General features: G+C 55.2%; 1 protein-coding gene across 1 annotated transcript in view; it reads left to right on the top strand.

The window, feature by feature from the left end:
* The first annotated feature begins 1,834 nt into the window (after positions 1 to 1,834).
* NR5A1 (nuclear receptor subfamily 5 group A member 1) overlaps positions 1,835 to 14,643 on the top strand; it is a 56,702-nt gene continuing 43,893 nt past the window's right edge. The window contains exons 1-4 of the mRNA XM_065418798.1: positions 1,835 to 2,142; positions 2,862 to 2,980; positions 6,670 to 6,811; positions 12,726 to 13,366. Of these exons, the coding sequence (XP_065274870.1) occupies positions 2,879 to 2,980; positions 6,670 to 6,811; positions 12,726 to 13,366 (885 nt within the window). The 5' untranslated portion in view covers positions 1,835 to 2,142; positions 2,862 to 2,878. The remainder of the gene's footprint in view (positions 2,143 to 2,861; positions 2,981 to 6,669; positions 6,812 to 12,725; positions 13,367 to 14,643) is intronic.

A 14,643-nucleotide genomic window follows, 5' to 3' on the forward strand; every position in this document is an offset into this window, starting at 1 on the left:
AGGGCGCTGCTGAGTTTGAGTGGGCCGTGGCACTAGACAAGTGTTTGAAGAGGGGGAAGCGCTCTCCCCTGTCTCCGGGACAGACCAGGGCCATCTTCCCTAGGTGGCAGCCTCCTGGCAGCGCTCGGAGGACAGCTCTTTTCACTGCTCTTTTATACCGTCTTAGAGCGCAGAGCCACAGGGCCCAATGTAATAATCCCCTCCGCTCACAGGCCTGCTCCAGCCAACTTTCAAACTCAGGTTCTTAGCTCATTATTTAAGGGGCTTCAACTGCTTGGGGGGCCTTTAATTTTTGGGGGTGTGTGTATTGTTATTTAGAGCAGTGTTTCTCAAGGATGGGTCTGTGAACCAGCATGGTCCCTGGGATCTCCCTGGCACAGTTCAGGGGGCAGCAAGTTGGTCCCCGATCTGGGAAAGGTTTGAGAAACTACTGATGTAGAGAGCTGGTCAAATGTAGCATCAGATCTCAGTGCCCTGGGGGAGGGGCCAGCACCATCCCCTTGGCTAAATACTGAGGGGGGGGGCAGTGGCGGGGATCGCCCATTAGAGGCCCTGAGCAGGGATATATTCCCCCCCTCCCCCTCCCAGCACATAATTAAAAACGACTAGGGGCCCCTGGAGCAGCTCTGGGCCCTAAGCAATTGCTTAGTCTGCTTATGCCTAGCGCCGGCTCTGACCTGGTCAAGGGGCTGCATGAAGGGCCGCGGGCAGGGAGCGGGGGTCTGGCCATGGTGCCACTGCTTCGGAGTTAGCAAAGGCAGCGTCTGGTCCGCGTTAGTGCGCGGGGTGCTGCGCGCGGGGCTGAGGCGGGGGCAGGTTTGGGGGGGCGGCCGGACCCTGCAGGGCAGCTCCTGGAGCAAAGCCGGGCGCCGTGTCCGGGGGCTGTGGGGAGCCCCACTGAGCCGGCCGGGAGCCGAGCGCCGAGCGCCTCGCGGGAGGTGCTGAGCCCCCCACATCCCCACGGCCTCGAGCGGCGGTTCGGGGCGCTCCCCACTGAGCTGGGTCGGGCCCTGGGCGGGTTTCCATGGTCGGTGTGTGGTTCTGCCCCTGGGCTTTGCCCTGGTTAGGAGCTGAGACCGGCTCCCGGGCAGCTGGTCTTCTACATGGGTCCCCGAGGCGCCCCGAAGCCGGTGCAAACAGAACCCCCCGAGCCCCCTAGGAGCCCTGCGCTTCCCCCTGTGAACGCTGCAGGCCTGGGGCAGGGAAATCCCAGACCCCGCAGGGCCGGGGCGCCGGAACCGGGCGGGGAGCAGCTGCTGCCTAGGCCGGGGGTTCCGTGGGCGCGTGTGATGCAGCCCCCTGGCCCGTGCGCGCCCGGGGACGGACCTGGGCGGCCAGGACCCGCCTGTTGCAACGCTCCTGCAGCGGGAGGGAGTCAGAGAACCAGGAGGGCAGAGCCCGGCCGGCTCCTCCCCAGCCAGCAGGGAGCCCCCGGTGCCGGGCGAGTCCCAGACGGACCCGCGGGGAGCACGGCCCGGCCCGGCTCTCGGGGCCGCAAACTGCCCCTGCGCGCCATGAGGGTTAGCGCGACATTTGCGCCTGCTCCCCGGGGCCGGGCCGGGTGTTTCTGAGCCCGCGGAGCTGAGCGGCGGGATCTGGGCACCTGGAGACTGGGCCCACCTCCCCCTCGGTGCCGGAGCCATGGTCCAGTGTGGGGCGCGCTGCGCTGCCCAGGTCCCGGCCCTGGCAGGCGTTGTGCGGGGGCCGTTCCGAGCCGTGCCGGGCTAGAGCCGGGGGGGCGCAGCGGGAGGAGGGGGGTAGGGGAGGCTCTAGTGATCTCCGAGGAGCCGGGACGGGACGGCTCCCTGCAGGGCACCGCCCGGACACGGGTCCGAGCCCCGCGGCACCGCTGAGCCTGTCACCCGGCGCGGGGCAAGCCCTGGGGCGGCCCTGCCCGGCGCTCTCTGCAGGCCAGGCCGCTGCAGCCCAGGGTCCGAGTCCCCCGCGCCCCTTCCCCGCCGCCCCGGGACCGCTCCAGGCTCCCCAGAGAGCCGGGCCGGAGCCTCGGGCCCCCTCGCCCAGGGTTGGCGGCGGGACCCTGCAGGGCCCGGGCCCGCTCTGCCCATGGCCCGGTGCTGGCGGTGCCGTCGGCGCGGGGAGCTGAGCTCCCGCCTGCGCTTGCAGCGAAGTGGAGCCGCCGAGGTGGGGCCAGGCTCTGGCCGTGGCCGCTGCCCGGCGGCAGCTCCCGCGGTGACAAGCCCGGAGGTGCCCGCGGTTCTCCCCGCACCCCACAGCCGAGGCGCGTCCGGGCCCCTGGAGCAGCGACGGGCAGAGCCAGGACCTGCCCCCGCTTAGCCCCCGGCCCCAGCCGGCCCCCGAGTGCGCCCGGCCAGCGGGACCCCGAGCCCAGAGCTGGGCACGGGCGGTTCCCCTCTCGGCCCCGGGCCTGTCCCCGTGAGTTCCTCGGGGCAGGGCGCAGCTGGAGCCCAGACCCCTCGCTGCTCCCGGGCACGGCGCACGGCCCCAGCACCTCCAGGGCAGGCGGGTAGCCCGAGCCCCGCACCCGGCCCCTGGCACCCCAGCCCCGCGCCCAGAGCGGGAAAGCCGAGGGTGGCACCAGAGTCTCCGGCCCTGCCCTCCAGGTCCCTTCCCCCGCCCCCGCCCTGCTCCCAGCCCCCCGCGGCTGCTGCGGCCCCCCCACAGGCGGGCTTGCCGCCCCTCGGGGGTGGTCACTTCCCCGCACCAGCCTGGATGTGCAGCCTCAGGCGCTATAAAGGGTCCGCCCGCAGCACCCGCCACCTGCCTGTCACGCTCCGCAGCGCCCCGCGCTCTGCTCCGCGCCTCCCCGCCGGGCCGGCCCAGGGGCTGCCGCGCTTCTCCCCACGGCTCCTCCCGCGCTGACCTGCTCTCGTTCCCCGCAGGCGGGCCGCTGGAGGTGATGGACTATACCTATGATGAGGACCTGGATGAGCTGTGTCCTGTCTGCGGGGACAAAGTCTCCGGGTACCACTACGGGCTGCTCACCTGTGAAAGCTGCAAGGTAGGAAACCGCCCGCGGGGCCGGGCAGGACGCGCTGGCTGCTATCCATAAGGGCCCAGGAGGAATTGGTCCGATCGCCCCTTCCAGGCGGGCTTGGCTCCAGTCTCCTCGCTCCGCCGCGAGCCGGGGAGGCTCGCCCCGAAAGGGGCCCCTAGCCGCCGGCCCCAGCCAAAGGCGAGCGGGGGCAGGGCGGGCACCCCGGCCCCTGCAGGGTTTCGTTGGCAGGAGTTAGGGATGGATCAGCAAGGCCGGGAAATCGTTGTGCTCTAATTCCCCGCGCTGCAGAGCTCGCGAGGTCCGTCGGGCTGGGGGTTTGAACTCTCCAGATGTGCCTGGCGAATCCATGCCGCGGGGTGTTCATTTGCCGTGGAAAGCCCCGATCCCCCCGGCCGGTGCCCAACCTGGGTTTTAGCCGGGAGCGCGGGACGGAACAAATATCGTTTCCCATAAAATCGGGAGCCAATTCCTGGGCGAAGCGCTCGGCTGGTTTGATAGTGCGACGCTTTGCACTTGGGAAGTCTGAAGCTCCTGTGAATGTCAGCGAAGGGGCTGCACTTTCCTTGGAGCCGCTCCGCAAATACAGGAGTTAGGGGTACCTGAACTTTCCAAACGTAACTTGCATTTTGATCATAAGAAATGCAAAGTCCGCGGCCCAGCACCTGTGAGGGAAACACTCGCCGGGGTGTACAGGTCACATCGGGGAGATGTGACAACGGATAATGAAAGAACTAAAATAATTTCTGTTCTTGGAGTAGAAATGACCGGGGTGAGCTGATTGTATCACTAGTACCTGGGTCTACAAACCACCCCAGCCTGCACACGGGGAAGTATTGAAATAATTACGCTTTGCTGTAAAGCGTCGGAGAGCTGCTGGATTTAGTGTTTCTGTTACAAACCCCGATTAAACTGCCAGGGGAAGTCACGCAAACCGCTGGCCCAAGGGGGTTTTAGTCAACAAAATCCGACCCCCGTGCTAGTGTGTTAAAGTAGATCGAAGTCCAAATTAATATTATTTTTGTATGCACATAAGACATGTTTCTGCGCAGGTTTAGCTACGTGTCATGTAATTTGTTAAAACGAAACTGTAGCCAGTCCGTGGGGTGAATTGTTTCCTCCACAGGATAGCGTGTAGTAACTCAGATATTTATGGCTGGAGTGTAACTCCGGAGCAGGTAGAATCATTTCGCTCCGGATTTATGTACCCGCATTTCCCCAAGTTCATTGAGTTTAAACGGCGCAAGCGAGTTGCCGAGGTAGAGTGCTTATTATAGCTGTGTTTTATTTTCCGTTTGACTCTTCGGCTCATCAAAACAAAATAGATGTTTAGGGTCTTTAGATATGTTTTAAATGGCTCTTTAGAAGAAATATTAGGAAATATTAATTTTATAGCAATCAAAATAAATTAAATCAAATGGTTCAGGGATTTTTTTTTTCAGTTTAAAAATGTTAACCCTATAATTAGCCCGCTCAGTGGTGCGGGTTGTTTTTATTTCGCAGTCAGACGAGTGCACCGTTGCTTGCACCACTAATCTACACAACGAAATATGCCGAGCCCCAGGAATGTTGTTTGCTCTCAAATGGAATCGAATTGAACGCTGTCCTGGGTCATTTCATCGGGCACCGTTCTGTGGTGGCCGCGGGGGAAAGATGCCACCGCAAGGCTGCCTGGCTGCCGGGGGACAGGCTGCATCAGACACGCTGTAACTTGCGGGGCATCTAAGGCGATCAGAGCGCGCTGGGTTGATGGGGTATCCTGTCCAAATCCCCTCGCAATTCAGCTACAGTGCAGGTGATCGGCGCTTTAGAAGTGCCGGAGACAGAGAGAAAATCGCGGAACCAAATACCAAAGTGACTGGTGGAAAGCAAAGCGAAGCGAAGCCGAATCGGGCAGAGTTTTGTTGTTACTGCGGGGGCTGATGTTGGGTGAGGGACGCAGTACGGGGAGGGAGGGGGGGTGGGTGACCGCTGTTCGAGGCCTCTCTGGAAGGAAAGCGGCTCCCCTGACTTCTGAACGGGTTTTCCTCCCCCCTTTATTTCCCATCCGCTGCTTGTATGTGTCCGGCCTGAAGGTGTAATAAGGTGAAATGGGAGACTCTCCCAGGCAATGGCAAATATCTTATGCAAATTGAGGCTGGTTGCTACCTGTAGTTTCTGGTTTAAGGGGGGAGCAGGGGGAAGTGGGGTCTTTCCCATAGCACCAACCAGAGAACAGCAAGAGTCCCTCCACCTGCCTGGGGCTGGGGAGGAATTGCAGAAGCTGAAAAGATCCTAGTTTAAATGTGGCCTCCCCGAACAGCCTGCCCTTGGCTGTGTTTTATTTTCAGAGGCTTTAGACTGGGGGCTAAATCGGACTCCTTAAAATCGGGGGGGGGGGAGCTCTCAAATTGCTTTTGAATAATGTTAAACAGTCTCCTTGCTCTCGGCGGGGAGCATCGCACCCACAGGCCCTGTGCAGACACAGCCTGGCCCTGCATTTCCTTCTGCCTGAGCTCCGGTTCCCCTCTGGGGGCAAGCCAACAGCACATGAGCGTCTGTCCCAGGGGGCATTCTGGAGAGGCAGAGGCCCTGTGGGTGCTGGACTGAGCAGGGTTCTGCTGGTATCCTGCTCTGTGGTCTGCTTCACATGGGTCTTTCTGGGGCCTTTCTAAGGGGCCCACTGAAGTATCCCAGTATCTTCATTGCTCTCTCTGACCAATGGGGGTGGTAATGCTGAGCTGCCTCTCACAGGTTTGGGGCGAATGTTTGTCCAGATCTTTAAAGACATAAATCACGCTATAGACACAGATTTGTATTCAAAGAGCAGGCCCCGTTTTAACCTAGGTTGTTAATGAAGATTGCGAGGCAGGCTGCCGTTCCCCCTTGGCCGGATTCATCTTCTTCACAATTCCCCAAATTTGTTTACAAAAGAAATCTACAGAAGGAAAGCAATGGCCTCACTGGCTTCCCCCTGGAGCCCTGGCATTTCTAAGCATTCAGCACTAGCTGCTGTAAATAGGTGTAACTCCATTGTCGTGAATAGTATGCTCCTTTACACCAGCTGAGCATCGGGCCCCTCGTATTTCAGCAGAGTCCTAAGCAGATGAAAAACATCAAACGTTTCCCGTGGTCTTGCAGTCAGATTCCTGGAGTTCAGCTCATGTCTGACTGAGAAGAGACACCTTCTCAGGGCAAGGGAGTTCAGACATTGGGGGAGAGAAGCCAGGCCTGCAACCTTTTGTCTTTTAAAAACTTGAACAAAAATACATGACTTCTGGCTCTGCAGCTCCTGTCTGTTACTGTTAGCTTTTCTGGCATTGTGCTTCCCCCAGGGCACTGCTCACTGCCGTTAAATCCAGATCAGAGAATTTGTTCTTGCAGTTTTTGAAGTAATTTCCCCCAACGAGAATATAGGGGCCAAGAAAATAAAAGCCACCAGCTATGATGCACTGTTAGGCAACAGCAGAGCTCAGTCACCTAAGATGCTATTTTAATCGATGTGTAGTGTCCAACTCTCCCAAAGCCACTTGTTCCTCTGCCCCGAGGACAGTGGGTCTGCAAAGAATTTCTCCAGGCAAGGAACAAATCATCTATGTTAAACAGCAGCCTAGTGCAGGATCCTCCCTTCCCCAGGATGCTTGCTTAGTCCTGGACATACTGTAAATGCTGGCGTATTAATGCACTGTATTTTTGCCTTCTCTCGTTATCATCAGGGCTTTTTCAAGCGGACCGTGCAGAATAACAAGCACTACACCTGCACCGAAAGCCAGAACTGCAAAATCGACAAAACCCAGAGGAAGAGATGTCCGTACTGTCGCTTTCAGAAGTGCTTGACGGTGGGAATGAGACTAGAAGGTAAGAGCCCCGGTCTGCTGCCTCGTGTCACTTAACTCGGTGTGCTCCACGGGAAGTATGGAGGGGTCGTCAGTTGTACAGATGTGGTGTAAATAGTCAGGGGCCCTAAACTGGGCCTGATCCTGTGATGTGTGGAGCACCGTCTTCTCCCATTGATATCACTGGGACTTCAGGGCACCCAGTACACAGGATCAGGCCCAAAGCCAGCTATGACAGCTGCTTATAGCAAAAGAAATTCTTTCTTCAGTGTGTTGTAATTGTAGTTTGTTCATTTCTTTTTATTTAAACACGATTTGGGTTGGGTCAGTGGATCCGTATCTTCATGGGCAATATTTTAGGTTATGAGACTGTCTGGCACAGCTGTTCCTGGGAATTAAGCAATAACCTCAGAATTAAAAACAGCCCTTGGTTCCCACTGTAGTATCATCATTCCAAGTAAACTCTCCATTCAGGGCTAGATTGTTTTTTTTTTCCTCACCAGTCTCCAGGATACAGCATAGCCAACCCCTAGCATTCAAAAAACATGAGTCAGGCCCCTGAAAATCATGAGATTTTTAAAAAAATAATAAATGTAGGGTTCTTTTGATTTGCCTTCTGGTTTTTCAGAATTTAGCGTTCACACTTTGAAGGTTTTCTTTGCAAGCTAAAGGGCTTGAAAATGTTCTGGTTTTTGGTATTTTGGTTTATTTTAAATGAAAGCCAAGATTCCCCTATCTTTGCATAATTCCAGGGGGCGAGGCTTTAAGGAAAACACGGAGTATCGTGAGAATCAGGATAAAATGGCAGGATGCAACAGTGAGAATATAATTTTTCTTTTGCCACATTCACTGTAAGAGAAATTTCTCCTTATACAAAGGGACCCATAGTAGCACAGGGGATCTCTAACCAGATTGACATTGGGGTCATTCTACTGATGTCAGTCTTGATTTGTGCTGGTGTGGCTGATAGCAGAATCAGGCCATATTGTTCCTCTGTATTACGATGTGTTTTACGTGGCACTTATCCACTGATGTTGCAGAACTTCACAATGCATGCAGGGCTCAGGGCAGGAAAAACCATTACAAACACCGGGTAACAAAATGGGAAAAAAAGGACTAAACTTTACACCAAATCAAAAGATCTGGGCAGACAGTGTTGGGGCTAGTGGGGTATCTCTCACCTGTTCAGGGCTGGGGGACTCCGTGCTTCATTCACATGGGGATTAAGGGCAAAGTGGGGGTTGAACATAAAGTACTGCTAATACCTGAATACAAACTGAAATCATTTCCCAAGCAGGAAGGAGGCAGAAGGCTTTGGAGGCTGAACAGTTAAGAGCAGGACACAATGTTTAATGGCACAGGCAGCCAATGCAAACTCCCAAACATGGAGCTGGCATCAGCGCTGAGTGTCATTTCAAAAGCAGATCTGCGCCTTAGCCCTGGCTGTGACTGGAGTCTTAGTTACAAACAGTTCCTGAGCCAACTGTCCGGCTTACCCAGAGGCAGGGCTTAAGTTGTGCTAAGGCTTGGCAGTTCAGAGCCCTGGCACCTCTGGGCTGGGCAGTTCAGAGCCCTGGCACCTCTGGGCTGGGCAGTTCAGAGCCCTGGCACCTCTGGGCTTGCTGCATCAATTATGAAAATAAAAAAATTGCTTGAGCCTTGGCACCTAATTGCTTGAGCCCTGGTACCTCTCATTACAAATTAAGCCCTGCCCAGGGACTTTGCTAAATGGCAGCGTCTGACGCTTTGTACCAGCACTCTGTCTTGTAACAGAACAGGCACGGTCGCCTTCGCTGGCAATCAGAACTCACACTCTGCTCCTGTGTGCAGTGAATGGGTGAGGGACACTGAACTCAGAGCCCCGTGTTCCCTGTTGGCAACAGAGTTGCACCCGCCTGACTTCCAGGCGCCTCCCCTGCTTACAGCAGGGTTGAGTGTGGTCCTGTGTGTTTGTGGGGCTCAGAGGCAAAGCCAGGATATTTGCTGCCTGTGTGTTCAAAGCAGCCTTTTCCCCGCCCTCTGAGCTGCTTGATGAAACTGCAGTAGCTTATCCACCAGGGATCACCTAGAGGAAAAATGACATCCCAACTTGACTGTCTGTCTTTTGTGGTGAAAATTGGAGCTCACGTTTCCTTAGTTATTAGTATTTACTGGGCAGAAAATCTGAACTGACACTTCTAAAGAGATCCTTCAACTCAATAGGACAAAAGCAAGTCTGAAATTATTGATTTTGGGGACAAGTATGATGTTGACATAGGCCTCTCTTGATGCTCAAGAAAGGAAACGACTGAGAAGTCTGGACTGTGTGAACAACACAATCTCAGCATATCCCAGACAAATCAGAATGCTCACCTGAGTGCCCTGCAGTAGAGCGACAAGAGAGTCTCTGAAGCTGCTCGGCAGTAACAGAGTACAGTGTGTTTTGTGCTGATCACAGTACAGCTTCAGATAATCAAAGGTTTCACATGCAGGCTTTCCCTCTAGAGTGACAGCACAACACGGCCCATGCAAATTCACCCTGCTGAGCATGTTTCACAGAATCAAACGTGTAACAGAGGGGCAGAAACACTGAGAGGTGCAAGGCAGGGGCAAGAGGGATGCAAAGATCCAGTGGAGAAGGCTCTTGCACCCATCGTGGTGCGATTATGTGAAGGGATGGTGAGGAGGCCAGTGCTAGGCCTGAGATGGGAGAGGGGGCAGAGAGGGCCTGTGATATGGGCTGGAACAAATCCAGGGAGAGTTTTAAAAATAGGAAGAACAATTTCAAAGCAGATCCTGAAATGGATGGTAGGTGCGTGGGGGAGGAGCTTCAGTGAGAAGGTGGGCGGAAACCTTGATCTGTCAGGAATACTTCTCCGTAGAGTACAGAATTAGTAACCAGATCCCGGTAGAGCGGGCTCTTTCTGCACTAACTCTGGAGAATAAAGGAATAGCTGAGGCCACACTAAAGATGTTTCTGTTTAGAATGGAGATGGGTGAACTCACTTTGCCTAATTCTGACCCTACTCCATGGGTTGGGAGGTTTACACACTATTGCCACCACTTAATAGATACTGTGAGGAAAGGCACAGAGAGGGGGAGAGAAATTAGAGTGAAAAATAATATGGCACATAGGGCATCTCCTTATAGCAACCTAGCTTTGATCCTTTGCTCACAGCAAAGAGTCTTAGCTAGAGCTGAGTTTTTTAAGGTGCCGTGTGTATGTGAAAGAGAGTGAGAGCAGGTGAATGGGGTTGGAGTGTGTGTTAAACTCCAGCCAAAAAGATTCAGGAACTCAGACTGGGTTGGGAATCCAAGAAACAGTCTAAATAGCTGCGAAAATTTCAGGCTCCATCATTTTTGTCTGTCCTTAGTTTGGAGGCATCTGTACTTCCTGTTTCATTTTGTTCCTGGAGACATTTGAATGAATATAGGATCTTTGCTTTTCTGACCAGTCCGTCTGCCCTGCCCTCGGTTTCCCACCTGAGATCAGAATCTTGTGTTTGTGGCAGCACAAGAACCCAGTTGGGATGCAGCAAACAGCAAGGTGTTTATGATCCCAGGTGAGGCAGAAATAGAAGGCACAGGGGAACGCATGAGAATCAAAGCACGTCTTCTCTCTTAGGGTGCTTGTTTTTAAAGAGAAAAGGGTGCGTTTATTTCCCGCTTGTGAAAGATGCCACACTGAGTGCTCTGGGGCCTGCACGCCTCTATTTATTCTACAGCACTGCACAGGTACAGCCCCGGTAGGAGCTGTGCAAACTTCCTCTGCACACCCCACTGTGCCACAAGCCTGTGTCGCAGGAATCATTTCGAAGGGTGTCTTCACTAGCCATTCTCTAGCAGTGATGGGCATGAAAACCTGCTCTGAGCAGGTAGAAGTACCTGAACGCTCCCTTTGTACTGGGGCTTTTACACTGTGTTATGTGCTGGAAATGGGAACAAACCATTGTAGTGCAGACAAAGGATAAGTGTGCAGGGGAGTACGGTCTCTCTGGCTCATTCAGTGCTTTGCCTTTCTGTGGAGGCTGCCACCAAGGGCGCAGGTTAGTGCTGACGGTGGAGGTGGTTTTTACATGCTCTCTGTGAGCCATATAATCTACTGCCCAGCCACTGGAGGGTAAATCGGGTGGGATCTCAAACAGTGACCGAGAGGTGAAGTGTTCTGTATTCCACAGACATTGTTGCCCTTAGCCAGCCAGCCCCCCAGAGAGGCTGTTTCCATGCAAATATCCCTAGGTAAGAAGGAATGAGGGAGGAGAAACAGGATTCTCTCTAGAGAGAGCCGTTCTCCGTGGAGTGTGAGTGCCCCTTCAAGGAAAGTCTCTGCAAACATCTCCTGGCTGGCTTTCAGTCCCTACTGAATGCTCCCATGTTCCCAGCCAGTCTCTGAGAAACTTGGCCAGCGCTGTGGTTCTGTTGTGCAGTGAAGGTTGCTAAAGCGAGTTTCTGAGGCTGCAGTGAAAGGAAAGGTTAGTGAGAGGCCTTTTGCAGAAATAACAGCTGAAGCACAAACACTTGAACTCTCCACTCAGAGTGGGGTGGCAAAGCTAGTTGCTTTCCCCTTTTGTACACATTTTCCGTGGCTTCCCAAGCACTGGGGTCACCAGCCGCCCAGCCTTTCTCATGTCCGTCTGTGCAGATCTCCAACGCGGAGCGTTCAGCTATTTGAGGCTCTTCCAAGAGTGTTTTTTTAAGGCAAAAACACTCTTGGGAATGGCCACAGAGGAAAGTGAATGATCCTGTGAAGCAAAGAAGCACCTGTTTCCTAGAGCAGTGACACATTCTTGTGTTTCTTTTGGGGTCCAGAGAGAACATCTGTTTCTTTGAAAGGGGAGAGGTTCTAATGGGCCCATTAGTGTGAGGAGCTTGTTGTAAGACTCCTTGGGCAGAGTTTTAAGCTGTTTTTAATAACACACACACCGGGCCAGGCCCACTGCTGGTGCAAATCAATATAGTCCAGTTGAAGTCAATGGAGCTAGGCTGGTCTACACCAACTACAGATTTGGCCCATATGTTTTGGAGCGCTCGCTTGACCATTTGTCTTGCGTGTAATGGTCGTGTTGGAAAGGACTGACAGGAAGGCGTGCACGACTGGCTCCAATTCAACAAAGTCTCACCGAGACACTATTGCAACTCCCAGTCATTCAAAAATCACGAGTCAAGATCCAGCAAATTGTGAGGTTATGTTTAAAAATCTTGAGACTTTAAAAAAACAGTAACTTGGGGTTGTTTTTATTTGCCTCCTGACTTCACATTTTCAAGCATTTCTCTGCAAGAATGAGCACTAGAAACTGAATTTGTTTTCCCTTTTTTTTTTACATGAAAGATGAGATTCTCATGTATTCACCTGACTCCAGGATCTCGGGCTTTAAGAAAAGCACCAATATTGCAAGACTTGTGATAAAATAGTGAGACTTAGGCAACACTGCTGAGATATAGTTTTCGGCAAATTGAAACTCTTTGATGTGATGGCTAGTGAGTGGCAATGCAGGGAGTGGCTGAAGATGGCCTTACTGCTGGGGGGCAGGTCTGCGACACATATCTAGACCCCGGGAAAGAAGCAGCTCAGTCATGGAGGACGGGGCCTCAGGAACTGGGCGTGTTCTCAGCCTGATGCTCTTAGTGTTCCAGGGCGAGGGCGTGATGCCGCCTCACTAGGACAGCACCTCCTACTGGCTGCTCAGAGGCAGCATAACAGTCCCCAGGAGAGACTCTGCACCAGGACCCCTGTGTCCCGATGCAGCCATCCATCGCTCCCATGATGGAACGGCTGCAGGACAAGATGCATTGTTTCACCACTATCCGGCCTTTTCCCCTCCTCCTCCTCACCATCCCCTTCCCCCCAGTCTATCTGGACAGAGCTCTCAGGGTTATTTGCCATGATCTTTTGGGAAGATAAGGCTCCCTTGGGCTCAATTGAATTCCAAAGGCCGTTCTTTCTCTCTGCCCCACAGCTGTGCGAGCGGACCGGATGCGAGGAGGAAGGAATAAATTCGGCCCCATGTACAAGCGAGATCGTGCCTTAAAACAGCAGAAGAAAGCTCTGATACGCGCCAACGGCTTTAAGCTGGAGACTGTGCCTCAGATCGTGTCGCCAGTGCAAACTGACTACAACCTGTCCTCCACCATCCACGGCATCCACTCGGTGTCCAAGAGCCTGCCTCCCAACCCGGCCACTATGACGCCAGTCGACTATGACAGGAGTCCGTATGGGACGCCGTCCTTGGGAATGACTGTGCCTAGCCACGGGGCGCTGTCCAGCTACCATTACCCCTCCTTTCCCAACCGCACCATCAAGTCAGAGTACCCCGACCACTACACAAATTCCCACGAGTCCGTGGCCAGCTACATGTATCCAGATGCCTATCCCAACAGCGCCCCACCCGACATCCCTGAGGTCATTCTCAAGCTGCTGCAGCTGGAGCCCGACGAGCCCCAGGTCAAGGTGCGGATACTGGCTTGTCTGCAACAGGAGCAGGGCAAAGGCCGGCATGAGAAACTCAGCACCTTTGGCCTCATGTGCAAGATGGCAGACCAGACCCTCTTCTCCATTGTGGAGTGGGCACGGAGCTGCATCTTCTTTAAGGAGCTGGAGGTAGGTAGTTTGCTTGGCTGGTCACTCCAAGGTGGGGCCTGCAGGTACATTCCAAGAGGCAACCCGAGCGAATGGAATAGACAGTGGGGCTGAAATTTGCCCAGCAGAGAGGGACCCTGCAGGCCCCTCACACCACTGAAGCCCTTAATAAGGGGCCAAACCAAAGGGTGTAACTGGTGCAGGGGGCCTGGTGTGATGCCCTGGGCTGGGAGGAATCCACCCTGCGGCATCTGGCTTCCACCAGTCTGTGCACAGAGCAGGATCCCGAGTCACTGGCCTGTGGCAGGTCCCCCCCCCCCCCCTTCCCGCACATTCCCGGGGGCACAAGGATGCTCAGACCTGGAGCTGGGCACGGGGAAGGCAAGAGAGGGGGAGACAAAGCTGCCCCAATTCAACTGTTGTCTGGGCGAGGAGCTGCAGGCTCAGCACTGGGTCTCCTTAGAAGCCTCTGCCCGGGGCACAGGGCAGCTCAGAGCCCGGGCACTGGGAGATGGGAACTCCCAGCTCCCCAGTTCAGATCCCCCCCAGCCACCCCTCCTGGGGCTGTGTGCTGGCCTGGTGGAGATGGGTTGAATGGGTCTCGGCCCAGTCCCTAACGGAGAGCTGCCTGCACCCCAGGGACACTAACTGGTGCCCGCACCCGCAGCCTTGGCCTCCAGACGGGGGGAATTTCCTGCCATAGCCAGGGTGGGGGAGGGGCATTGCTGCCCAGCTCTTTGGGGGGAGGGGAAGGGCCTGGCACTGCTGCCCAGCTCTCCTGGGGGTCCTGCCCTGCCCAGTGTCTCGGCACCGCTCTTGCTTCCCAGGCTCTTTCCCTGCCTCGAGCTCCCGCCGGGGCATGTGGCTGGCGCCGCAGCGCAGATGCCAGCAGGAGCAGGGCCGGAGTAGCTGGAGCGCACTGGAGGTGAGGAAACACCCCAGCCTGTCTCCTGTGGGCTGAGGATTGGACTCCTCACCGCCAGGGCCGTGGCAGGCAACGACCAGCAGAGCCAGCGCCCGGGGAAGCCCAAAGTGTAATGGGAAAATGTTACACGGTGGGATTATCTGCAAGACAATCTCTCCTCAGCCTTTGGGAGGAAAAGCAGCGCTGTCAGGTGGGCCCTGGGCAGGTCACCAGGGCCAGGGGACTCCTCGGCCAGCAGCATCTCCATGGAGCCCCAACGGGCCCTCTGGCCAGGCCCGGAAACCACGCCCTGCTGAGTTGCCTTCCTGCTTCCTGAGCCAGATGGCAGAGGGCAGTGGTTGAGCTGCCCGAGGAGGACGGGGGACATCGCCTG

The sequence above is a fragment of the Emys orbicularis genome, chromosome 18 (assembly GCF_028017835.1).
Source record: "Emys orbicularis isolate rEmyOrb1 chromosome 18, rEmyOrb1.hap1, whole genome shotgun sequence".
Classification (NCBI taxonomy): Eukaryota; Metazoa; Chordata; order Testudines; family Emydidae; genus Emys; species Emys orbicularis.